At 48.3% G+C, this 25,978-nt stretch overlaps 1 protein-coding gene across 3 annotated transcripts in view; it reads right to left on the reverse strand.

Annotated features, from left to right (window-relative positions):
- Positions 1-25,978, reverse strand: part of WHRN (whirlin) — a 91,972-nt gene that overhangs the window by 61,340 nt on the left and 4,654 nt on the right. For all 3 annotated transcript variants that reach the window (XM_019966797.2, XM_070795346.1, XM_070795347.1), the window contains exon 2: positions 3,124-3,342. In XM_019966797.2, coding sequence (XP_019822356.2) covers positions 3,124-3,342 — 219 coding nt within the window. The remainder of the gene's footprint in view (positions 1-3,123; positions 3,343-25,978) is intronic.

Raw genomic sequence — 25,978 nt, forward strand, 5'->3', positions numbered from 1 at the left:
CTGTTCCGTCCTGCAGCCTCTGGGATGGTTCTCACACTCCAGTGTAGAGAAGAGCCTTACTAGCAAGGGCTGCAAAATCAGAACTAGCTTGGGACAGTGGAGCGGCTTTCAAGGACAGTATCACTACCGGGGATTTTTACATCACTTTTGCCTTGAGAACTCATTTGCCTAGAAGGTGTGTCCCCACGAGGGTTGAGGTTAGGCTTTTTGAAGTTTGGCACGGGAAGTCCAGAGTCTGGGGTGGCTATTTGGAATACCGGATGAGACCAGGCGGCTGGAGAGAAGAGAATCGGGCCAAGGAGCCAAAAGTGAGGGCTCCGGAGACATTTCCCCTATGCCCGTCCTCAGTGGCAAAACAGGGGCTACAGACTGTATCAGCAGGAGGAGGAAGGGGACGATGGAGAAGCTTCTCTCGTGTGGGTCAGGGCACTTCCTGCCTCCCGGACTATCTGTGTTCCCTCTGGAGCCTGACTGTCTCAGCTTCTGCCTTCTGCACACTCGCGTTCGTGCATGCTCAGTCACTTCAGTTGTGTTCGACTCTTTGCAACCCTATGGACTATAGTCTGCCAGGCTCCTCTTCTCTCGACAAGAATGCTGGAGTAGATTGCCATTTCCTCCTCCAGGGGATCTTCCTGACACAAGGATCAAACCCGTGACACTTACATCTACTGCACTGGCCACTAGCGCCACCTGGGAAGCCCTTCTGCCTTCTACATTCCTATATAAGTTACTCCAAGACACCCACAGGGCACCTTACATCCTCCCAACCTTCCCACCCACTCAATTCCAGTGCCAGGGTCCTTTTCTCTAAGCCTTGAAGATGCCACATTTATTCCCACTTCAGGGCCTTTGCACATGGTGTCCTAGCTGCCTGGTATTTTCAACGCTCAGAATGATACACAGCAGCTCCATCTTCCTCTCGGTCTCAGCTCAGAAGTCACCTCCTCAGGGAGACCCTCCCAGCCCACCTCATCTGAAGCAGGGGCTCCCTCCCCATCACTCTCCATCACCCTTCCTGATTTTATTTCCTTCCATCAAGCCTCACCATCTTAATTATCTTGTTCAAATATGCTCATTTCTGGACCATCGTCTCATTCCTCCTGTGACGTCCAAACTCACCAGTAGCTTCCCCAGAGCAGGGCTTCATGTCTTCTGGCCATTTCTCCATTCCCACCTCCCATGACAGCACCAGGTATACCATAGGTGCTCACTAAGCATGGGCTGACTCACTCAATGGATCCTAGTTGCTGCGGCACCTGAGTCTTGGATTTTGCATCTCCAAAATGTTGCTAAGGGCACCTATCCCACAGAGCAGCCACAAGGATATGGGAAGATGCTGTAAGCAAAAGCCAGCACATGGTGAGCTCTTCCCTGATCATAATTACTACCCTAAGATCATGCCCTCCAGAGGGAAGGCTTGAGAAAAAGATACAAGTTCTCTGCCCAGCCCTGGAAGGCTGGCCTTGAAAACGACTCAATGCCACAGGCTGTGCCGCTTTCTCGAGATGGCCAGAGAACAGCAGCGCCTGGCGGGAGGCAGGCATGAGCCCCTTTCTGCCGCCAACCAGCCCTGGCCCCCTTGAAGAAGCCCAGGTAGGTGCCGGTGGTGCACACGAACTGGCTACCCCGCTGCCTCTCTGCCGGCAGAAGACCCCGCCACCTCTGCTGGATCCAGCATACTGATATTTGAGCAAAGAACACAAAACACATTAAATAAATGTTATGGTCTTATCGACAGGAAAGGAGAGCTAAGAAAGAGTCTCCAGAGGGAAGGCGCTTGGCTCAGAGCCCCAAGCTGTGTCAAGGTCTTAAAACGTCAGAGAGCTGCTTACAGGAAGGACTTTCTTGGTCCCAGGAGCAACGAAAGGGTGCAAGGCAAACAGCACCCCGAGTTAACCTTAAAATATCAGGGGGGACCATCTCTCAGTCCTTTCTCAATTTTATTAAAGAAACAATCATAGTCTTGGGGAAGGAAGGCTCTGTAGGGGGTATTGAGGCCCCTGCCCTCTTCTTCAGGTTACAGCATCCCATGGTGCTTTGGGCTACAACCCATCCCCCACCAGCCACAGTACTGGTGTTTCTGTCAATCAAAGGCACCTCCCTGCCAGCCAATCAGGTGCTCCCTTCCCGATACACGAATCTTGAGCGAAAGGATGCAGAGAACAGAAACCGTGGGGACCCCTTTCTTCCTGGGGGCTGTATCTTGAGTTCCTCAGCTTCAGTTCTGGGCTTGCCCACACACTGCCAGTCAATTCTGACTTTGTGGAAGGTGACCAGGACCAGTTTCCGTTCCTTACAACCCGAGACCCACACTGCAAAAGGTGCCCCGTGAGGCTTGGAGTCCTGGCAGCTGCATGTGGCCATGCGCCTGGATCTGGGGCACTGAGGAGTTAAATCATCGCGAGTGTAAATCATCTGAGCATCTTCTCTTCCTCTGTCCACTCTCGGGGCTACATGAAGACTAGGCTTCAACCATAAGGGGCAAAATATCACAGAAGACAGCAGAGGGAGAACAGAGCTGCCCCCCAAGCCTAGAGGGTCCCCTATACTCTGCCATGGAGAACTGATGCTTTCTAATTGTGGTTCGGGACTCTTGAGAGTCCCTTGGACTGCAAGGAGATCAAACCAGTCAACCCTAAAGGAAATCAACCCTGAATATACATTGGAAGGACTGATGCTGAAGCTGAAACTCCAATACTTTGGCCACTTGATGCGAACAGCTGACTCATTAGAAAAGACCCTGATGCTGGGAAAGATTGAAGGCAGGAGGAGAAGGGGACAACAGAGGATGAGATAGTGGGATGGCATCACTGACTCAAAGGACATGAATTTGAGCAAACTCCGGGAGATGGTGAAGGACAGGGGAAACCTGGCGTGATGCAGTCCATGGAGTCACAAAGAGCTGGACATGACTGAGCAACTGAACAAATAACAACACGGGAATTGAGGGAGATGAAGACCAGAGCCCCTACAAAACCAAGGCCTTTCTTCCAGGCTCTAAGAAGTTTCCCTGTTCTGGGTTTGGCAAGGAGAATGGCATCTCAGTGGCCAGCTCCCCTACCCCGACTCCCACCAGCCCTCCATCTCCAGGAGGCCCTGCGAGGCCAAGGCCAGGAGGCTCACCTTTTTCTCATCCCCGCCTTGCAGGAGGTGTAGGGTGCTCCTCCGGTCACCCTCATGCTGCCGCAGGGCGCTGCCGTGGGGCTGGGGCAGGCCTGAAGGTGGGGAGATGCTGCGGCCCTGGGGGTCCACCCAGGTGTAGATGTGGTTGGTGACGTAGCCACCGGGGATGCGCCCCGCTGAGTACACCGACAGCACCAGCTTCTTGGAGCCCTTGAGAGCCTAGAGAGAGAGAGACACCTGTTAGCAGGAAAGGGGATGGTGAGAGATTGTCCAAAACTTGCTTCCTCTTAGGACCCTGCACACAGAGGAGGCAGCCAGCCCCTACATCTCTTCCCTTTCCCAGCCCTCAGTTTTGTCTTAGGGAAATGAGGACATCTGTCCCACCCCACCCCATCCCTCACCTTGAAGTGGTCCAAACACAAGAAATAGGACCTCTCAGCAAATCTTTGCTGAAGAGTCGATGGAACAGGCCTACAACTGCATCCTTAGAAAGGCCTGCTGGGCTGCCCTCTGGGAACATGGACTCTGAATGTTCCCCCCATTCCTTACTTGATATGGGAGGCTCACCGTGCCGGGACTATTTGTGCAAACAACGTAGTGGTCTGGAAGGTGGGTACAGGCAGAGGCGCCTACAGGACCAGCCCCCAGATCAAAGCCCCCTGGTGTGAGTCTGTAGAGCGTGCCTGGAAGGCATTTCACACATCAACACGACTCAGTGCCGGCGGAATCAAGCGCACCCTGTGTGACTGCACAGGGAGAGGACTCAGGAGCCACGCCTGGTCTCCTGCCGTCCAGCCCCGTGTGCTGTTCTCCACGCTCACTGTGCTGTGTACCCTTTCTCTGTAACAAATCTTAGCCACTAGCACAGCCATATGCTGAACCCACGAGCCCTCACGGAAACTAGGGAAGATCTCGACGACCCCAATAGAGAGTTAAGAGATAAAAATACTGATAATAATGGCCATCACTTTATGGCAAATAGAAGGGGAAAAAATGGAAACAGTGGCAGATTTTATTTTCTTGGGCTCCAAAATCACTGTGGATGGTAATTGCAGCCATGAAATTAAAAGACACTTGCTCCTTGGAAGAAAAGCTATGACAAACCTAGACAGAGTGTTCAAAAGCAGAGACATCACTTTGCTAACAAAGGTGCATATAGTCAAGAGTTACGGTTTTCCCAGTAGTCATGTTTGGATGTAAGAGTTGGACCATAAAGAAGGCTGAGCGCCGAAGAATTGATGCTTTCAAACTGTCATGTGGAAGAAGACGCTTGAGAGTCCCTTGGACACCAAAGAGATCAAACCAGTCAACCCTAAAGGAAATCAACCCTGAATGTTCATTAGGACTGATGCTGAAGCTGAAGCTCCAATACTTTGGCCACCTGATGTGAAGAGTTGATTCACTGGAAAAGACCCTGATGCTGGGAAAGATTGAGGGCAAGAGGAGAAGGGGGCAATAGAGGATGAGATGGTTGGATGGCATCATTGACACAATGGACATGAGTTTGAGCAAGCTCAGGGAGATAGTGAAGGACAGGGAAGCCTGGTGTGCTACAGTCCATGGAGCTGCAGAGTCACACATGACTTAGTAATGGAACAACAGCAACAATGGTAGCTTAACAATGATAAAAGGCCTGTATGTGTGAGACATTCTGCTGTGTACCTGACGTGCTTTATCTCCTGAAATCCTTATGGAATCCAATCTTGGTGAGGAGGGATTCCATGACTCAGTTGAAGTAAAGGAGGAGAAATGACCTGCCCACACAGCTAGTAACGGATTTCTTTCCCACAGCAACTAATGTTGAGTGTAGGTACCACCTTGACTTGACACTTTCTAGTCCGGGGATGGAAGGACCACAGGGAGAGGTGAACCCAAACTCTGCCCCTGGGAGCAGCCATACTGCTTTCCCATGATGCACCTCTACTGACATGAAGCACTTTATTCTGGGAGGTGGTCACTCAGCACTGGGATTAACAAGCAAACACACCCCAGAACCTGGGATTTTGTATCAGTGACAGTACCTACACATGGGTAAGCTCATGTGTATTAAAATCACATTTACAATCATTACAAAGCATTTTAATGTGATAGATCTTACAATCATTACAAAGCATTTTAATGTGATAGATTTTAATGTTAAGTGGGGTCAGAGGATATAAATCCTGTCTCACAGTGTGATCTCAGTTAAGAGAAAAATTACACAGGGAAAAAAAATTGAAACCGAGGAGTAATGTGCCAAGATGCCAGCAGTCCTTCTCTCTGGGGGGCAGGATTATGGGTGGTTATTATTTTGTTCTTCCTGTTTCTCTATATTTTCCAAATGTTCCAGAAGGAAGGTGTAGTGCTTTCAATATCAGAAAATAGCAATATGCATAAAAGGGGAGGGTGGCACTTAACTCTCTGAACCTGCAGAGCACTGTGTAATACTGACCCCCAGTTCTCTCCATGGACAAAAGGGGTCAAGGGCGTGGCTTTCAGAGACAGTGGAGAGCCCTACTTGGGTAGAGTTTCCGGACAAGGACACTGGACCACAGGCCTGGACACTCTGACACCTGAACCTCTTCCAGAGGAGGAAGGTCGGGCTGGGAGGGCCCCTCGATCCCACAATTAAATGCCAGTCCCAGGGCAGTGCGATAACGAGCAGATGGCAGCTCTCCAAAATTCTGCTTGTAAAAAACATTTCTGAGAAGATGAGCAAAGAAAGATTTACAGTGTTCTTTTCCCATTCCCCGGGACTCCCCTGACAGCACAATTGGGAAAATAAAATTTCTGTGAAGTTTAAGATGCAGGATGGAGGAAGCCTGAAACCAAGTAAGCTGTTGCTGGAATTTAGTGCACAGCATCCGCAGAAGCCACTGTGGCCTTTGAGGGGTCTTCCTAACCCCTCTGCCCCGCCTCTGGCTCCCTCCTCCATGAAGGCGTTGCTGAAGCTCTGATGCTGCTTCGATGGGCTTGCCTCTTCTCTGCTTCCTCCCTGGGACAGACGGTGAGTCTGAGCCCTCACTCATTCCACAAGGGCTGGCCAAGAGCCTACTGTGTGCCGGGCCTGGAGAGAGAAATGTGAGCATATCTTCAGGGCACCTGCGGCCTGAAGAGAGACAAGGCTTCGCTGGGCCCAGAGTGCGTGCCTGCCCGCGAAGCCGCTTCAGCCGTGTCTGACTCTTTGTGACTCTGTGAACTGTAGCCCCCCAGGCTCCCCTGTCCATGGGATTCTCCAGGCAAGAATACTGGAGTGGGTTGCATGTCCTCCTCCAAGGGATCCTCCTGACCCAGGGATCGAACTCAAATCTCCTGTGACTCCCATGTTGCAGGTGGATTCTTTACCTGCAGAGCCACTGGGGAAGCCCAGGCCCAGAGTAGGTCCTCAGAAAAACCTGTTTGCCCTGACTGGGTGAAAAAGCAGATTTTTGGCCTCCAAATGAACCATAACACGCACAGGCATCACCCCGCAGCCACCTTCCTCGTCGGATCTGGAAGGCTGCGCTGGAATTTGGGACAGGGGAAGGCAAGTGGAAAGAACGGGACCTTGTGGATCTGGGCAGAACTGGATTTAAGTCGTCTGTGTCACTTGTGAGTCCGGGGTCACTGAGGCCGGCTGCTTCTGCTCTTAAAGCAGCACAAGTTGGTGGGGGAGAGGCGCGGACAATGCCCACCTCTCAGAATCCTGTGGGTAAAACGGAACACATAGAGGGTGGGCGTCTGCACACAGTGGGGGGTCAGCACGTGGCGGAGCCCACTCCCCTCTCCTAGCAGTGACTCCGCATTGAGAAGGCAAACCAGGTGTAGAAAAGCATTATCCAAGGAGTGGAAAAAAAAGAAGGTGTCTGAGAGAATGAAAATCAACGCACAGTGCACGATTTGTATTCTGTATCACTGGCAATAGTGGCATTTTCTTGGTCAGTTCTATAAATAGGCGAGCAGCAACCTTGAGAATGGAGAGGAGGTTAATGCCTTTGATGAGAACAAGAGGGAAGGCTGGCACCGGAGAGGGCCTGGCAGGTCACTGAGTCTCCCATGCACCGCCAGCCCCCAGCGTGCTGCAGAAAGGGACCCTGGCAACCCGAGAAGGGAAGGGACACAGAAGTACAGCCCGGACACAGGAAGCCAGCCCTGGGCAAGCGGCTTCCCCTGTGCACCTCGGTCTCCCCGTCACCAGCCTGTGGGGCCAGAAAATCTGAAGGCCACTCCAGCCTGGACCATTCCAGAACCTCTGATGTTGGCTCTTTAGGGGCAGGGGGTACATGTGGGCTTTCACTGGGTCTTGGAGAGCTTGAATATCATCATCCACTGCTGCTTTATTTTTCTGGGAAAACTGCAGAAAAACAGGACTCCTGAGACAGCACTTTCCACACCTAAACAGGCTCTGCGAACACGGTCCTGGTGCCGGGGCCATTAGAATGCAGTGAGGAGGGCTCCATCCATGGCGCTTTGACCAAACTGTGTGTGTTATGCAGGGAAGGCGGGAGGAGGGGAAGGTCTAGGAGTGCAGTTTCTGCTTTTTCCTGGCTGTCTTATCTCTCTCTCTCTCTCTTTTTTTTTTTTTTTTAAAACAACCATTTGCTTATTTTTAAAAGGTGTCCCTGGCAGGAGGCGAAGGGGACAACAGAGGATGAGATGGTTGGATGGCATCACTGATTTGATGGACATGAGTCTGAGCAAACTCCGGGAGCTGGTGAAGGACAGGGAAGCCTGGCATGCTGCAGTCCATGGGGTCACAAAGAGTTGGACACAACTGAGCAAATGAACTGACTGAATGGAAGGATTAATTCATAAAGAGAGCTGGCTGGCGCTTTCTTGCCCCGAAAGCCCTTCCACCTGCCTACCTCACACACTCACCATTGCCACCTTGATCCCTGAGGCTCAGGCCATCTGGAGGATAATGTGGTTCTCGTTCCCGGTTAGGTGCCCAGAACTGGTGGCTTCTCTCACTGGCATGCCTCAGTAGCAAGCAGCCTTATACAGCAAGGCAAACTAGAAAGGACTCTGGTTGTGAAACAGACACTCAGGCATATCTCCATTGTGTTCTGCTGCGTGGTCGAGGGCTATGCCCTCCTCTTGCTGGCCTCAGTTTTGCCAGCTGGCAATGAGCAGGTTCCTAGGTGGCGCTATTGGTAAAGAAACCACCTGCCAATGCAGGAAACAGAAGAGACGCGGGTTCCATCCTGGGTAAGGAAGATCCCCTGGAGGAGGGCATGGCAACCCACTCCAGTATTCTTACCTGGAGAATCCCATGGACAGAGGAGCCGGGCGGGCTACAGTCCATGCGGTCACAAAGAGTCAGGCACGACCAAAGTGACTTAGCAGCAGCAATGAGCAGAAGGGAATCTCTGATTGCTAAGGTCCTGCCCCAAGTTAAATTTGAATGTCCTCTGGTTTATTGCTATATTTAGGAGAAATGACGCTGCTACCAGGTCCTTGAACCAGATCTTGAATCTCGGGGCTCTGAGGTTCCACATCAGTTGGGAGGGACCAAAAGGGTTTAAGAAAACACCAGAAGGGCAGATGGAGCATCTCAGGTGTGGCAGGATATGCACCCCAACTCGGCATTATCACAGCAGCAGGGACCTTCAAAGGGACCCGATGGCTGGGGAGACAGCCTCCAATGGGACCGCAACCACGCGTCTTTGTTCTTCACAGACAGCAGCCTGTGTGTGGTAGACAACCTCCAAAAGCTACCTAAAAGCAGTGTACCAGTGCCTGCTGGCGACTGGCGACCACACCCCTCTCCTGCTGCAGCAGCCGGCAGAACGAGCCAGTCTCTTGAATCAAATGCTTATAAGTTGTGCCACCTCACGCAAGTGACCAAACCTCTGTTCATCTGCTTCCCTCCTGGAAAATTAAGATCTGTTTTCCCCAGTCTCTAGGTAGAAGAAGCCTATTAGCATAGTGCCTCGTACTTAAGAATTCAATGAGCTAAGGCTAAACAAATCCCATGAGATCTGGGAAGAGTCCACTGCAAGCAAGAGCCGTCATCAGAGCCCCCTGCTCCCTTGCTTGCTATCACATGTTTACTGGTGAAACTCCACCGGGGGGTTTGCCAGCATGCCACCAGGTCATATCACAGAGGAATCTCGATCTGCCCAGGCAGATGGCACGGCTGAGACATTACCCATCACCAGATGATGACGCAGGCAGCATGCTATGATTGCGGGAATGTAAATTATATGTGGATGTCTTCAAACTTAATAACTGGCTAGTTGGATTAATGCTCTCAGGAGGCACATCTGCCTCACTCAGCTCTTCAGAGCTGACTCTAACACCCCAAAATCACAGACCAGGCGACAGAATTCTCTGCTCAGCAGAAGACTGAGAAATAGACTGGAGATAGTTACAGTACGAAGAGACTGGGGAGTGGGGAGGAACTGTGTTAACAAGCAGGTGCACACATGTTCCCGTGTTTAAAAACATGCACCAAAGTGCAAGCATAAGGTCACAAGACCATGAGACTACTGCCTGGAGAGGCAGGTGCGAAAGAAGCGTTCCGGAAAAGTCTTGAGTGAGGACACATCATGGTGAGTCATCCAGCTTATTTCAGGGCAAGGTCTTCTCTTCTGGGGAACAGATCACTCAGAACAGAAACTCAGGAGGGAGGGCTGGTCTAAGACCCAGGTTAGTGACGGGGAAGAGAGGGAAGGATCGTGCTGGCCTGCTCTTCCTGATTCTACCTTGCCTAGCTGGGTTTTGGGTTCCGAGTCTCTGGGCTCCCATCCTGGCTCTGCTGTTGACTTACTGTGTGACACAGAGCAAATGACTTAAGCTCTCTGTACCTGTGTCTGCATTCAAAATGCCACTGTTTTAAGGATGATCAAGATAATATAAACTACCTATACAGTATATATAGCCACACAGCAGTAAAGAATCCGCCTGGCAATTCAGGAGACAAGGGTTCGATTCCTGGGTCGGGAAGATCCCCTGGAGGAGGAAGTGGCAACCCACTCCATTATTTTTGTCTGAGAAATCCCCTGGACAGAGGAGCCTGGCAGGCTATAGTCCACTGGGTTGCAAGGAGTGGGACAGTACAGAGCGACTGAGGAACAACATAGTACGCGGCACAGAGTAGGTACTAAAGGCACGTGAACTCCTTTCCTGGGCCTGCCAGCTCCTTCTCTAAACAGAAGCCCTAGAAAACCTCTAAAACTCTCATCTGCATGGACACCAATACCCGAGCAACTCTAGCCTCTCCCTCCCAACTTGCCTCCTCTTCAGAAACGTCCTCTCTTTTGATTGATACGTCCTCATATCGGCCCTGACTGACACTCAGCCCCTTTCTCACCACCTCCAGGAAGCCTTCTTAGACAGTGACTGACTTTCCTTTTCCGAGAGCAGCCGGCACACTTGTATGTTTTTGTTGCCATCTATACTACAGCTTCTGTATCACCTTCATGCATTCTGTCTCTAAGACTGCAAGAGCAGCTCCTTGAGGCACACTGCCTATTCTGTTTTCTTTATCCCCTCTCCCTGCTCCTTCTCCTCCACTCACTACCCCTTCATTCATTTCATTCATGTGCTCATTCATTCAAGATATCCGTTGGGCTTTGAAGATGCTAGGCAGCCCCAGGAATCTGTTAAAAGAGGCCACAGAAAGAGCAGTGCACTGGCCTGGGGCCCAAATGCCCTGGATCACCATCCCATGCTTGTTCACACTCATGTGAGCATGTCTCAGACACACGTGGAATTCAGAGAAGCAGAAGGGGTAGTGCTTTAGAGCCACAGCTCTGAAACAAGACTTCAAGGATTCCGTTCCTGGCTCTGCCATTCACCAGCGGCAACCCCAGGCAAGTTACCTAGCCAGCCTGTGTTCCAGTTTCCCAGGCATGAGATGGGATAATAGTAGTATTATCTCACAGGGCCGGGGGGACGATTAAATTAGTTAATATGCATAAAGTGTTTAGTGTCTGGAAGATAGGTAAGAGGTACAGAAGGGTGAGGGTTGTTATTACCATGGAGAGCCCAGAGCAGAAGTCACAACCCACCATCCACAGCAACCACGGCTACATTCTGGTGTCTGTCCATCTCGGTTTGTTCTGTATATTTTACAAACACACGGATGTTCACACACAAAACTATTGTTGTCTGAGGTTTGCATAGGATGACTCATGCTTAACATTTCATTGACATCTTTTTTCAGCTAAAAAAACGTATTTTGAGGATCTTTCCTTAAAAAGATCATCTCTTCCCATAATACACGGCATTCCCTGGCTGAGATGCACCACCACTGAATTCCAGCTCCCCTATTGCTGGAAATTTATGTTGCTTCTAAGTTTTTGCCAGCACGAACAATGCTGCGATAACATATTTATACTTGCATCCAATTTTCTACACCAAAGAAAAGTGGAATCCCAGAGACTGTGTTTTTTCATATGCAAACCTGTCCCTCTCTGTGTAGTTCCTCTAACTACCTGCAGGGGGCAGCACTATGACACCTTAGTCTGTAAAAGGCATGAATTCCCCCTAACAATGGCACCCCACTCCAGTACTCTTGCCTGAAAAATCCTATGGACAGAGGAGCCTGGTAGGCTGCAGTCCAAGGGGTCGCTAAGAGTCGGACACAACTGAGCAACTTCACTTTCACTTTTCACTTTCATACATTGGAGAAGGAAATGGCAACCCACTCCAGTGTTCTTGCCTGGAGAATCCCAGGGACGGGGGAGCCTGGTGGGCTGCCGTTTATGGGGTCACACAGAGTCGGACACGACTGAAGCGACTTAGCAGCAGGAGCAGCATGGGCACTGCGGATGGGACTGAGTCAGGGCTTTCCAGTGATTTCTTCCTGAAGCAGAGTTCACTCTGATGCAGGGATCCAGCCTACTATGTGCCTTCTTCCATAGGATCCAGAAATCTCCTAGTGCATGCAAATCTTTGCTCTATCTTCCAATTTCTCCTAGAGACGAAGTACTGTATTGCAAAACACCAAAATAAAAAGGTGGCTTAGGGGGAAGACCCCTCAAGAGTTTTAAAGTCATAGATGTGCTCACTAGAAAACTATTCCCAGACAGAGGACCACGTCGTCCTAGCTGCAAGACTTCGGGCCAGTTCCTTAAGCCCTCCGGGCTGCACCCTTCTCACCTGTTTTGTGGTTGCTGTTTAGTCACTAAGTCGTGTGCAACTCTTCTGTGACCCCACGTACTGTAGCTGGGCTCCTCTGTCCATGGGATTTCCCAGGCAAGAATACTAGAGTGGGTTGCCATTTCCTTCTCCAGAGCACCTTCCTGAACCAGGGTTCGAACACACATCTCCTGCACGCATCTCTGGCATCACAGGCAAATTCTTTCACTGCTGAGCCACGAGGGAAGGCCTCTCACTTGTTAAATGGGGTTATTCATGCCTACCATCATGGAGTTGAGTGGACAAAAGGAGGACAGACAAGATACTGGACACAAGACATCTTGCACTGGGCATGGTGCATAGCAAGTGCCCAGTAAACAATGGTTAACATTATTGATCACAGCAAATTACAGTGATGACTATGGGTTATATTCTTCCCACTGCACCTATGAAGAAAGACTGTCTGGGTGGTCAAGTGTCTTATGTAAGGTCAGAAAGAGGAAGAGAGGCAAGGCTTGAACTTGAATCTTGGATTCTTCAAACTCATGTATCTTTTACCAGTAGTTCAAGAGGGTTCAAATAGGGACTTCCCTGGTGGTCCAGTGGTTAAGACTGCAGGCTCCCAGTGCAGAGGGCCCAGGTTCGATCCCTGGTCAGGGAAGTAGATCCCACATTCCACAACTAAAAGATTCTGCTTGCTGCAATTAAGACCCAGCACAGCCAGATAAAATTTTTTTTTAAGTAAGTTCAGATAACACAAGGCCAACCATATGTCAAAGCCACATAAGATGGACAAGGAGAGGGCCTGAAAAGGGGGCTTGGACTTACAGGTTGCAAGTAAATGAGACACCTTGGCCTCTGGAACCCTGAGCTGGTCCCAGGCGCAGCACAGACACTGGAAAGACCCTCTCCGCTCAGCCCCACTGGGAGGGAGGGCGGAAACTGGCGCGTGGACTCCCTCTCTCTGTGGCATATTTTAATGTCATGAGAAAGTAAAGCCCTAATTAACACTCTGTCTTCAGAGCTCCTTCCTCTGCACCACGTTTTATCTGTGTTAATTATCACCTCTTACAGGGACCACTAACTGCAACAGCTTTCCAGCCTCCTCTCCCAGCCTCCAAAATTAGTCTCTGCAGGGCAATCTGGACATCCTTTTAAAATGAAGTGGGCCCTGTCCCTGCCCTGCCCCAAACCCTCCCAGTGCCTCTCCAGCCTGCACAGCCAACTCTGCTGCCCAGCCAGCCTCCTCTCCTGCCCTGCCGCCTGGCCTTTTTATAGTATCAAGAACTCCAAGCTACTTACATGTTCTGCTCCCTGTCCCTGAACATTCATATCTCAACGTGCATGCATGCTCCATCGATTCAGTCATGTCTGACTCTTTGCGACCCTATGGACTATAGCCCACTAGACTCTTCTGTCCATGGGATTCTCCAGGCAAGAATACTGGAGTGGGTTGCCATGCACTACCCAGGGGATCTTCCTGACCCAGGGATTGAACCCGGGTCTCCTGCATCTCCTGCACTGCAGGCAGATTCTTTACTGCTGAGCCACTGGTGAAGCCCTACCTCAACATACTCACCTTACATATAAGTGATTATTTTATCAACATCTTTCACAACAGAGAAGACAGGAGATTCTGGTTTGGTCATAGATGTGACCAAATGTATCAGTGACCAGATGTATCAGTAAATATGTAAACCAGTAAATATGAAAGATAGGAGACTGTGGGTGATCCCACGTAAAATGAGAGACACTGAAAAAAAACAACTAAAATTGCCTTCCTCCTGAAATTGACCTCCTTCCTCTTGAAATTGAGTGCCAATGAGGAGTTTTTACCTCTGCTGAGGTACCAGTGAGTTTTCTATAGAATCTGAAAGAATGTATTAATTTCTCTTTTTGCCTTGGTTTTACCAGGAATTTCAGAATTCCATTTGAATATGTAATATCAATCCTATAAAGGCAACACCTTGCACATGCCTATGTGTGTTAACACACACACACACAATACACTTTCCAATATTGTTTCTGATCTGCCTCTTTCACGATAAGCTTTTTAGGTTAATTCACTCAGTAATTTTTGAAACAGGACGTAATATTAATTACAAATATATTAACAAATAAGTAAATGGGATACATGGCTTCCCACGTGGCTCAGCAGTCAAGAACCCTCCTGCCAATGTAGGAGACGCGGTTTCGATCCCTGGGTCAGGGAATGGAACCCACTCCAGTATTCTTGCCTGGAAAATCCCCTGGACAGAGGAGCGTGGCGGACTACAGTTCATGGAGTCTCAAGGAGTCAGACATGACTGAGTGCACACACGCACACAAATGGGATTCAAAGAGTTAAAAGAAAGTGTTAACCATTTCTTTGCTCACTTCTACTTCTTGCATCCCCAACCTCACTCCTGGGAATTCATCTTCTATTATTCTTTCATGAAGATAATAGATTCTCTTGATTTTTAAAAATAAACAAACAGGGAGTTTGGAGGAGAATGGATACGTGCATCTGTCTGGCTGAGTCCCTTCACTGGTCACTTGAAACTATCACAATGTTGTTAACTGGCTGTACCCCGATACAAAATAAAAAGTTTAAAATAAATAAAGAGGATGTTCAATCACACCAATCACATAGGAGGTGCTCAATAAAACAACTGCAAAGCGGATGAATGAAGGCTAAAGGCCATCTCGATGATTAGATCTCCTCCACATGCAGTTGGAAGCAGAGATACTTTTCACAGACACTTGGGCAGTAACTGGGCTTTCTCATCCAACCTCTATATCTCCCTCCACCTCTCAGAAATCCTTTGCTGCTGCTGACTTTGGTCTAAGAATGCACGTCATTTACAAACAGAAGTCCAAACATCGTCAGTCTAAATTCTTGTGGAATGTTGACATCAGTTGGGTGGCAGCGTGGTGAGAATTCACTTGGTCTCCAAGAAGGTCAGCTTCGTTGTCATGTACCTGAGGTCTGCATGCCCACTGGGGGCTAGATCGAGACCAAGACGAGCCCTGACATGGCCCATCCGTTCTGGCTCTTTGAGGCCACTTCACCACCTTGAGCTGCTGCATCCAGGGAAAAGCAATTGAACTGCAGAGCAGCTGCGTGAGCCCAACCAAACGACCTCCCAGAAACGCAGCTCCACATAAAGGTCAGGAGGCGCCATGACAACATACGTAGGAAGCAAACATGAAAGGAGGAAGGTAATTAAACCATTGGGAAAATGTGAATGCATAGAGATACAGGCCAGGGGAGGTGTAGAGAAATGATGACTAGCTGACATCTTCTTTCCCCCTTTGCAGTTTTCTTAATGATGTTTAGATTTGCCTTGGAACCTAAGTAGATTTTCCAAAATCAACTGTGCATCCCCCCCTCCTTCTCTTTTCTTTATAAGTTTGACCTTCTCCAAAGGCTCCAGTGTGAAGATACAGAAGCAAATCTTTGCTCCAGTGCTGAGAATGCCAGGATCCCAAAGGCTGGAACGGGCACCTGACATTTCAAAGCCCCTGCTCTCCAGCGTCTTTGCTCCTAAATGTCTGGGTGAGCTAAGGCTGGGCAAAAAGGAAAAACACGGAGGATCAAAGAGAGGGAAAAAAGTGCTGTCTTTGGGGATAATGCCATGAGAAATTTACAAGAAGATAGTGACAGAGTGACCCTACCTTTGCAAAACGTCTCACAAGATGAGGACAGAGCCAATTCCAGAAAGATATTGATTCCTTTTTAATGCAATTCTTCAATTATCCACTAAGCCTGGCTTTTAGTCTCTTATAATTTAAGTGAATTGCTTTACAAATGTTCTCTTAAATTTTGTCTCTTTATTCTTTTCTTTTTTTCCTTTAAGGAGGAACTAACAAGATTCTAGGAGTCATAGATAAAATCATGAGATGCACCTCGATGGGTTTGCAATGGACTGTTTGCTGTCCAGAATCAATGTCCATAGCACATCCATCCATCAGGAAAATCAGTTTCTATCAATATCGTTTTCTTGGTGTACAAGTGGATACACAGATGGGGAGTGGTAAAGAATCCTCCTGACAATGCAGGAGATGCAGGTTCAATCCCTGGGTCTGGAATATTCCCCTGGAGGAAGAAATGGCCAACTACTCCAATATTCTTGCCTGGGAAATCCCACGGACAGAGGAGCCTGGCGGACTACAGTCCATGGGGTCACAAAGAGTCCAACAAGACTTAGCGACTAAACAAATAGCAATTATGTATGTATATATGCATTTAATATATGATATATTCTATATACCATTTATATGTACGTGTGTGTGCTCAGTGGCTCAGTAGCATTTGACTCTTTGGGACTCCACAGACTGTATCCCACCAGGCTCCTCTGTCCACAAAATTTTTCAGGAAAGAATACTGGAGTGGGTTGCCATTTCCTTCTCAAGGGGATCTTCCCGACCCAAGGATGGAACCCACATCTCCTGCATTGGCAGGCAGATTCTTTACCACTGAACCACTTTGGAAACCCCTATATATGTATATACAGCTATACAAACACTAAATATGCAAAGGGGTTCAACTTCATTATATAAATTAGAGTAGGATATTATATAAATTAGAGTAGGATTCATTTTGTCTATCAGATTGGCAAAAATGAAAAAGGAATATGATATCCAGTGTTGGCAAGGCTGGAGAAAAATGAGGCATCTCATACACTGCTAATGTTGGAGGAGGGACTGTAAAAAAACAAACTCTTCCCCAAGAGCACTTTGGCAACAGTTACCAAGCCTGAAAAATCTGCCTATTCCCGGAGCCAATGCCACCTCTAGAAAGACAGTCCAAAGAATTATTAGAGATGCGCTTCAATATTAATGTACAAGGATGTTTAAAGCAGAAATAAAGATAATGCTTTAAAAAAAAAAACAGTCCAACAAGAAGAAATTGGTTAAATAAATCATGTCTCTCTTTGTTGTGATATATTATGCAAGCATTAAAAATCATTTTTAAGAAATATTTATCAAGGTGGGAAAAAAAACAGTTGTGATACATTGTCTGGTGAAAGAGGCAGGTTACGTGACTATGTTCAGAATGGCAGTTTTCTAGGCGGTTCCCAGGGCAAATTTACAGGCACAGACACACGGGGGACTGGAGAGACAGGAATCAATTGTCCACAGCGATGGTTTAAGGGAGGATTATCAAGATTTGGGGTTTCTTCCTTTGTGTTTTTCTGGGTTTCTAAGTTTTCTAAATGGAACCTATCTCTCTTAGGTCATTAAAACCCACACACTTGTGCACACACACACACATTGGTATTTTAAAAGCTCAAACAGACTCCTCTGCTCCTCATGTTTCCTATGAGCTAAAGAAAACGGCCTTTGATGCGCCCAGTCCGCGATGGGGCTGACAGCCACCAGTCTTCTACGCAAGGCCCGGCAGACTCTGTCCTCATCCTGCCCAGAGGGCAGACAGCAAGACAGATTCAAGCCTCCACCAGTCAGCAAGATGATTTCATAAGTTACGGGTTTATCCTAATGGGGGTGCAGTTGAGGTCACAGTTATCTATTTAAGGAATTTCCACAGACAATGCACAAAATAAAATCCTGTCAAAGACCAGGGCATAGTGAGAGGGATGCGAGGAGGGACAAGGAGGGGCAGGTGGCCGTGCCCCCTCCGTGCCTGCCATCCAGCAAAGGACACGCGGAAAGACTTCCTGGGAAGGGCAGGGCGGCCACGGCCTGGGTTGTCTGGCTCCTTGTGGCTTTTCTTGCTAAGTGGAAAAAACTGGGGGAAAGACGTACATGTACTGACCCAGCTCTGACCAGCACCACGGCTCATGCACCCCACTTCTCAGTTATTAATAGAAGCTGTCGAGGGCAGTGGCTGTGAGCAATGCTTTGGAGGCAGAAAGACCTGGGTTCAAATCTTAGGCCTGCCACCTCCCATCTGTATGCAGGCGGCCGATCACTTCCTATTCCAGATGCTGTTTCCTCTCCCTGGGGACTGTGAAAAGTCAGTATGCGAAGCCCCGGCAGAGTTCCTGGAGCCACACAGAAGACCCTCCATGTGGCCATACGTATTAGTGTGCTCGGTAATGCAAGCTTGTAAGCATCTTGTGTTACATATTTTATACCAAGTAGAACATCATTTGGCAGGAAAACAGACCCCAACACAGTGGGTAATCATTCAGTGTTCGAATGAATAGATACGCGCGGTGCTTCAATACGTTACCTGTAAGGCCGTCAATATGGAGGAAATTGAACAGAGAAGGAACACAGAAGCTTAGTAACTTGTCTGCCATCTGACTACTCTTTCCATCACAATTTTATGGAAGAGGAATTTGAAAATCAGAAAGGTTAAGAAGTTTGCTCAAGACCCTACAGGTCCAAAGTGGCAGAGTTGAGCTTGGAACCCAGAATGTCTGACTCCAGAGCCCAGATTCAAGCACAGTAGGCTGCTCCCTCTCTCTGGTGTTGGGGTGATGGTCACAGTCCCTCAAATGGACACAACCTGGGCTTAAATCCTGGCTTTGCCACTTTCCATCTTGGTGACAACAGGCAAGTGACAAATTCTTGGCAGTTTTGCAAAATTAAGTGAAAAACATGGTGCCTATTAATAAGGCTGTCGTGATGGTCAATGAATTTTATATGTACAAAGGTTATTATTGTTCACAGAGCAACACTAGGAAATACATACTCTGTAATGATGAGAGAAAAGGAGGCCACCACCCAGAGGAAGCAGAGGGGAGAAGAGAAGGTTTCCCATAGATGGAGTAGCTGCCTGTGGGCAGCAGGTCTGCTAGGGGGAGGCACAGGGGCCATAAGACCATGGGTGGAGAGAAACGGACCCTTGCTGCTTGTCTGACCAAGTGTGAACTACACTCTGGCACAGCTGGGGAAAAGGACTGTCTGTGGGTTAGAAAGGATCGGCTCATGAGCAGCACGAACGTCAGGGTCAGGAGCTCGGCCTCTGCCCCACAGGTTCCCAGCTCCACTGGGAAGCGCTAGGCAGACCCAAGTTTCTAAAGTTCACTTTGCCTCCAGGACGCGGAATGGACTGGCGAGTAGATGAGCAAGATGGGAGACAGACAGGTGGACAGCAGGGAGGCCTCTGCCATTTGGCAGTGGTGATAGGGGTCGGGGGGAGTGGTCTGAGACCTGCTGGAGAGAGGTCAGGCCGGAGAGTCGAACTCACCACGAGCAGGCGCAATCCCCAACAGGGATCGTGGAGAAGTTTTCGAACTGTGGTGTTGGAGAAGATGCTTGAGACTGCAAGGAGATCAGATTAGTCCATCCTAAAGGAAATCAACCCTGAATATTCATTGGAAGGACTGATGCTGAAGCTGAAGCTCCAATACTTTGGCCACCTGATGCAAAGAGCCAACTCATTGGAAAGGACCCTGAGGCTGGGAAAGACTGGGGGCAGGAGGAGAAGGAGATGACAGGATGAGATGGTTCGATGGCATCACCGACTTGGTGGACATGAGTTTGAGCAAGCTCCTGGAGATGGTGAAGGACAGGGAAGCCTGGCGTGCTGCAGTCCACGGGGTCGCAAAGAGTCGGACACGACTGAGCCACTGAACAACAGCAGAGAGGTGCCATCAGAGGGTCAGAGATAAGCCAGGGCTTCCAGGCCAATAATACAGAAGAGCTGAAAACATAAGTAAAAATAAATACACTAAAGGGAGGAACAGATCCTGTTCAGAGACGACACAGGTAGAAGATGGGTGAAGAGACAGACATTTGGGGAGAAAGAGGAAGGAATCTGTGGGTGACCTGGACATTCTGACATGCCCCGTTGACTTAAAAAATCTCAGGATTTGGAGGAACTCTTGGAAGGGGGAGATGCTTCAGGAGAGTTGGGGAAAAAATCTGGGAGAAGGCTGGGGAACCCAAGGAGAAACAGGAAGGAGGAAGAAGAGAGAAGAAGAAAAGGATAAAGATGATGCTGGGTCCAGACACACCAAAGGACCCCACACCCTCTATCTGGGTCTGGGAGGACAGAAATGGAAGAAGGACTTACGAGCAAAGTTTCTGATAGCTGGATCACTTTTCTATTCTCTTATTAATCAGAAACCTCTTAGTGAAGCCTAGAACACCATTTCAGAAGTGGTTCAAATCAACTGCAGAGGGTTTTTTTTTTATTGTTTAAGAGTGGATGCCCTTGTTGTCAAATTACCACTTTCACCTGTATTAACTGCTTAAATGGGTTCTGCAAACAGCTTTATCTCCTCCACCTCCTCATCAGGGCCCCTGGGGAGCCCATCAGGGAAGGATGCTGGGGAACAAGGCTGGGGACGCAGCTGACCGGGGGGGTGTCACACACTGGCCTCTGGGCCACGCATCTATCTTGCCTCCCCACATTTTTAAGGGAGGTCGAGACATACAATTCCACTCAACACCTGGGCCTGATGACTGCTGCAAAATGAAAACGCAGATGCTGACATCCAGATAGGAGCAAATACATTTTTAAAGAAACTCTGTCTACGTGGGAACATTGATTACATTTAGTAAATGACCCTGCAATTCAAACAGTTACGATGGAACACGAGAGCCTCAAGTTCCAATATTTTCTGCCAAGTATATTTTTGCTTTAAAAAAAAAAAAAAAAACAGGCACAACAAAAAACTGTCAAAGCCAAGCAAACTCAGTCGATAACATTTTTCATTTCACTTCTTGCAGTGGGACCTCCATGGCCTTATTTCTCAAACTTTTGATGTGCAACAGTGTCAGTAAGCTGTTCGTGAGGGCAGTGAGCCGGGCTCACCGGTGGGGGAGTCTGAGTCACAGAGAGGCAAAGGGAGTTAGCTGCCCAAGGTCACAGCCAAGTACACTCTCAGATGAACCCAGGTCCATCTCCAAAAGCTGCCTCTTGGGTACAGACCTCCCTTCCCTTGATTTTCCAATTTATCAGCTGACCTTGCGCATCTGGGATTGTGCTCTGAAATAGTTAAAGATGGGGACAGGGTGGATCCACGTCTCTGATCAAATCTTTGTGTGGATAAATGGGGGTAGGGAGGGGAGGAGGGATGGAATCCAAAAGAAAGACAGGCTTTCCAAACTTCAGAGTGGTTAAGAATTACCTAGGGGGCTTGCTGGGCTTCCCTGGTGGCTCAGTGGTAAAGAATCTGTCTGCCAGTGCAGAAGATATGGGTTCCATCCCTGGCCAGGGAAGCTCCCCTGGAGAAGGAAATGGCAACTCATTCCAGTATACTTGCTTGGAGAATTCCAAGGACAGAGGAGCTCGGTGGGGCTACAGTCTATGGGGTCGCAAAAAAGTCAGACACGAATTAGCAACTAAACAATGGGGGCTTGTTAATTTGTGAATCACCTCTTCTAAGGCCCCAACTCCTGGGTGTTTGAAAACACCCTTTGATGTCACTGTACTCTCTTCTTCCCTGTAGCCAGCATCTTTAAAGTCCTGTAAAGAGGACATCTTGGGACCTGTTTATGGGAGGCTGATGTATTTGCTTTGCACTCAAAGTTGAGAGGATGCTGATATTATGAAAACTCAGGTAGAGACGAAAAATAACTATGAAACTGGCTGCCAGCTGAAGCAAAGCCACAGCCAATTTAGCAGCAGGAACACAAATTCTCAAAGGGGAAGGAGGCAAAGGGGCAGGGACTGGAAAAGAAGAAGGGGAAAAAAAAGAAATTATGCATTCTCAGATAAAGCAGCTTTGAAACACACATGTGATTAACAGAAACTTGCCCTTCACCTAAAATGCTGAGGTTTCTTGAAACCCGCCAGAACGGTGTTTCTTTTTTTCTTTTTAATAACAAAAAACCAGAAGATACAGAAGATATATCTCATCACCCGAAATTGGTTCATTGATTGCTTCAGAATGCATAAATGGTTCTATTTTGGAAGCTCACACAGTCAGGCTGTGAAAATAACCCACTTTGGGGAATGTGATTTTAAAATTAAGAGCAAAATGACAAATTAAATAACCGAAGGGGTCTCATAGGGTAGACTTGGGAGGGTAGAGGATGGGAAAGACTATTGCCCACCAAGTCAGACTACACTATTTTAAAGACTTTTCATTGAAACAGTTTCCTACTTACCAATGTTTTCACACTTGTTCAGTCATTTGATCCCTACAGCCCTGGGAAGGAGGCAGGTGGGAGATTGCTGTTGTTGTTTAGTGGCTAAGGTATGTCCAACTCTTTTGCGGTAGCTATGCCCATTTCACAGTTGCAAAGCTGAGGTTCAGAGAGTCACATGACCTGCCTGCAGCCACACAGCTGATTTCCTGGCACACGACACTAGAGTTGATGGCTTTCCTTGAGTTTTCTATTCAGCACCCACTACATTGCAACCCCCAGACTTTCTTAAGCTATTACACTCAAGAACCAAGGTGTCCTGAACTCTCCAGCATGGCATTAGTAGTAAGAGCATTCCATTCATTCAGCAAATATTTATTTATGTATTAAAACACCTACTCTGCACCGGTCACCGTGGAGGTATTGGGGTATGTGAGTGAGCAATGCAGATCAAATTTCGGTTCTCACAGAGCTTACGCACAGGGGGGAAAGCAGATGATAAACAGTTAAAATGTCCTTCTAGTAGTGACAAGTGTGCTGAAGGAAACTGAAGCAGGTTATGAGGATGGATGCGGGGGAGTGTGGGAGCGGGCGATGCCTTTGGAGAGGGTGGCAGGGAGGCAGAGGCAGGCCGGCATCACAGCTCTTAAAACACTTGGTGTCCTGTGCCTATGAGTAGTTCCAAGTCTCCCTCATGACTCCCTGAGGGCACAGGCTGTATACATTCATCTCTGATTTCCAAGTACCAGCCTGGGTGCAGTAAGTGCTGTTCAGAGCGCCTGTGGACAAAAGACTGTGCCTGAAGACAGGAGGACTAAAACATGCTGCTTTCTCTGGACGTGCGGGCATCAGACTCCCCACTTGGTCGAATGAAGCCTTTGAAAGACACCCTGAATGTCAGGCACAAAATGTGCCTTTTGCCTGCCTTCCAGCAGGGGGCTGGCACTGCCTTCTATGCGGATGGCTGTTTAACCCTAGGGCTGAGTTCCAGGGTAGGGAGGTAAGGAAAAAGGGCCACTGAAGTCCTGATCCCATTGGTGACTCCAGCCTAGTCAGTTTTACCTCCTTGAGCACCAGGCTCCCGACTTCCCTGCCTCCCCTGGGAGGCAGAAAGCATGAAGCAGTGTAGGCACACACTAAGCCTCTTCTCTTCCCCACAGAGTTCCGGTGATGCAAAGTTAAAATACAAGCCCCAGGGGGCTGCCTCCTGCAGTGACGCCAGGAGTGCACGGGAGTGGAATGCAGAGTCTGTTTCCTGCTCTTTGCGCCCTTTCCATCCGCCCTGCTGGAAAAGTAAAATGGCAACGTCTGCAGCCCAGGAATCTTGAAAAGGTGGCCCCCACCCTGGGGGGCGCAATTAGAAGTCCTTGTGAGCTCTACGTTAACATCAGTTTCTTGCTTGGGGGTTTTTAAAGAAACAGAAAGAAAAAGAATTGGCTTTGAAAGATCTGTATTGCAGCCTCCAGCTACCTCTGGCCATGAAATGCCATTCTTCCCATCAGAGCCTCTGGTCTGGAGTCCCTAAACGGTGGAGACCAGACGCTGTCCTTCCAGGTCATCAAAGAACCTTGCGGGAAAGCCAGTTGGAGCCTAATCCCCATGGATGACTGCTTCAGTGCAAAGCCCTCTGAAGGACGGCGGGGGGATTACGGCTCGGAGAAGCTTGTGTGCGGTGAGCACGAGCAGACAGGCAGGCGAGGGGCTGCGAGCGTTTGACAGGTGCATACAGGCTGTGTGCCGTGTGGCTGGAGGCAGGCAGAGGTGGGAGGCAAGAACACGGACAGAATCCAATTGGTCGAGGGTTAAAGGATCATACTTATCTTTGCAGCTCCATCCACACGATGAATCTGTGGCAGGTAATAAACATTGCCGTTGGTCGGGAGGGGGTGGGGTGACAGAGAAACAAGAAGCTGGCGCTGGAGTGATTACTATATCTCTTTCCTGTCCAGCTTAAGTCAGGAGGCAGGAATCGTCTACTATAAAAATAACAATTCTGAAAAAAAAAGTGTTCTCTTCTACCTTGCAAAATGTTTCTTTGATTTGAACAGTAAATAACCAGTTGAAAGGCACCATCATTTTCTAAAGCCTTCAGGATCTACTTAAGCCAAATAAATACATAAGGTTAAATTAAAGAAATGGACTCTCTCAAGGTACTGCATCACACTCTGGATCCAGCAAGCAAACATCTATTCAATAAAGGTTTTATTAATAGTGAGCTTTCAACATGTCATGGCTGGCAGGACTCAGAGGACCCAAGAATGAATGCAGGGCCAAAGGAAAGTCTGTGTGTCCCCATGAACACATTAGCCAGGGTTTTCCAAACTGGAAGACAGGAATGAGATAGGGAAGGAGGAGCTGCGTTTCAGACACCAAGTTGGAAGCAGCAATAATTTGTCATGGCTTCAGCTAACCGTGTACAATGTGAAAATGACAAATGTGTCGTTGAGAATGTGCCGGACCAAATACAATAACATATTATTATGGGCAGATTCTCCCTGGGTTATTATGCAAAGGAAGGGGGGGTGGGATAACTCTAATTAAATGAAAGGGCCAGCCCCTGCTTTAAACTTCTGGAACATTTCAAATTCTAATATGCTCCTTGGATGTACCCAGCGGTGGTGGGGGGTGGAAATTCAGAGACTGTAATAAAGCTGTTTAATTTTTATAGAGATGAAACACAGGCATTCATACACACATCCCAGTAACACATAGATACCCCTCCCTTTCTACTACCCGATGAATCAGGGACTCAGAAAGCAAGCCAAGAGGGCGAGTGAATTTGATTTTGAATACTCACAGGGTGGTGCTGTGTGTGCCACAATCTAACTGTCGCTTTCTCATGTACCCTGGAATGTCACAAGGGCTAGTGTTCCTGGGCTGAGGAGAGCGGTCAAGTTCCTATCAGCACAATGTGTAACCCACCATTTTTTTAATTTCGTAGCAGGCTACCCAAGAGTGCCAAGATTCTTGTCTCCCAATCCTTAGCCAACTTCCTTTACTCTGCCTTAAACGAAAGCAATTCCAAAAGAACAAAGAAACCCCTGCCGAATTAGACTCCTAAATGCCTTCTGGGTGGTACACATGAAGCAAACCACAGTTTGTCTGGCTGGAAGGGACCTCGGGCAGTCCCTGGCTCATCCACCCAGGACCCAGAGAGGGTCCGTGACTGGCCCAAGGTCACACAGCAAATGTGCCGCAGAGTCCAATACAGCATCCTTGGCCTGGGGACTTCATGGCCAATTTATCAAGCATTTTTGGCTGAAAATCTTTGAAAGGTCTTCTTTTTTGTTAGTATTGGCTTGGCTCCTGTTCGTTCAAGATAGACTTCTCAAAAATCCAACGTTTCAACATAATTGCAAATAGTAAATGGCTTGCCTTATCTGCGCCTGTCACTGCTGATTTAGCAAATAGGCTTCAAGAGAGGGCTGGGAGCTTCAGCAGACAGAGGATAAAGTCCTCCTTAAATTCGCTGTAATGGTGGATACTTGATTTGTCTGACAGAGAAGTGGAAGAACCTTTGTATATTCAATCTCCTCTGTTCACTGAGAGGAGGTGACCCTCTCTGATTCATAAACTATTAAGTAACCTGATTTCTAAAATTTAATTTTCTTTTGACACACACACACACACACACAGGTGTGCACGCGCACAATCTCTCCTTTGAGAAGCTCAGAGGATCTTTTCCCCCTTTCTACCTGCAGAAGAAAAATAAAGATTTAAGACTGAAGCCATATTGCCTCAATAGGCAAGTGTCTACTGACAGTGAACAGAGAAGGTAAAGGTGGCATATATTTACACACAATGGAATATTATTCAGCCA

Source organism: Bos indicus, chromosome 8 (genome assembly GCF_029378745.1).
Source record: "Bos indicus isolate NIAB-ARS_2022 breed Sahiwal x Tharparkar chromosome 8, NIAB-ARS_B.indTharparkar_mat_pri_1.0, whole genome shotgun sequence".
Taxonomy (NCBI): Eukaryota; Metazoa; Chordata; class Mammalia; order Artiodactyla; family Bovidae; genus Bos; species Bos indicus.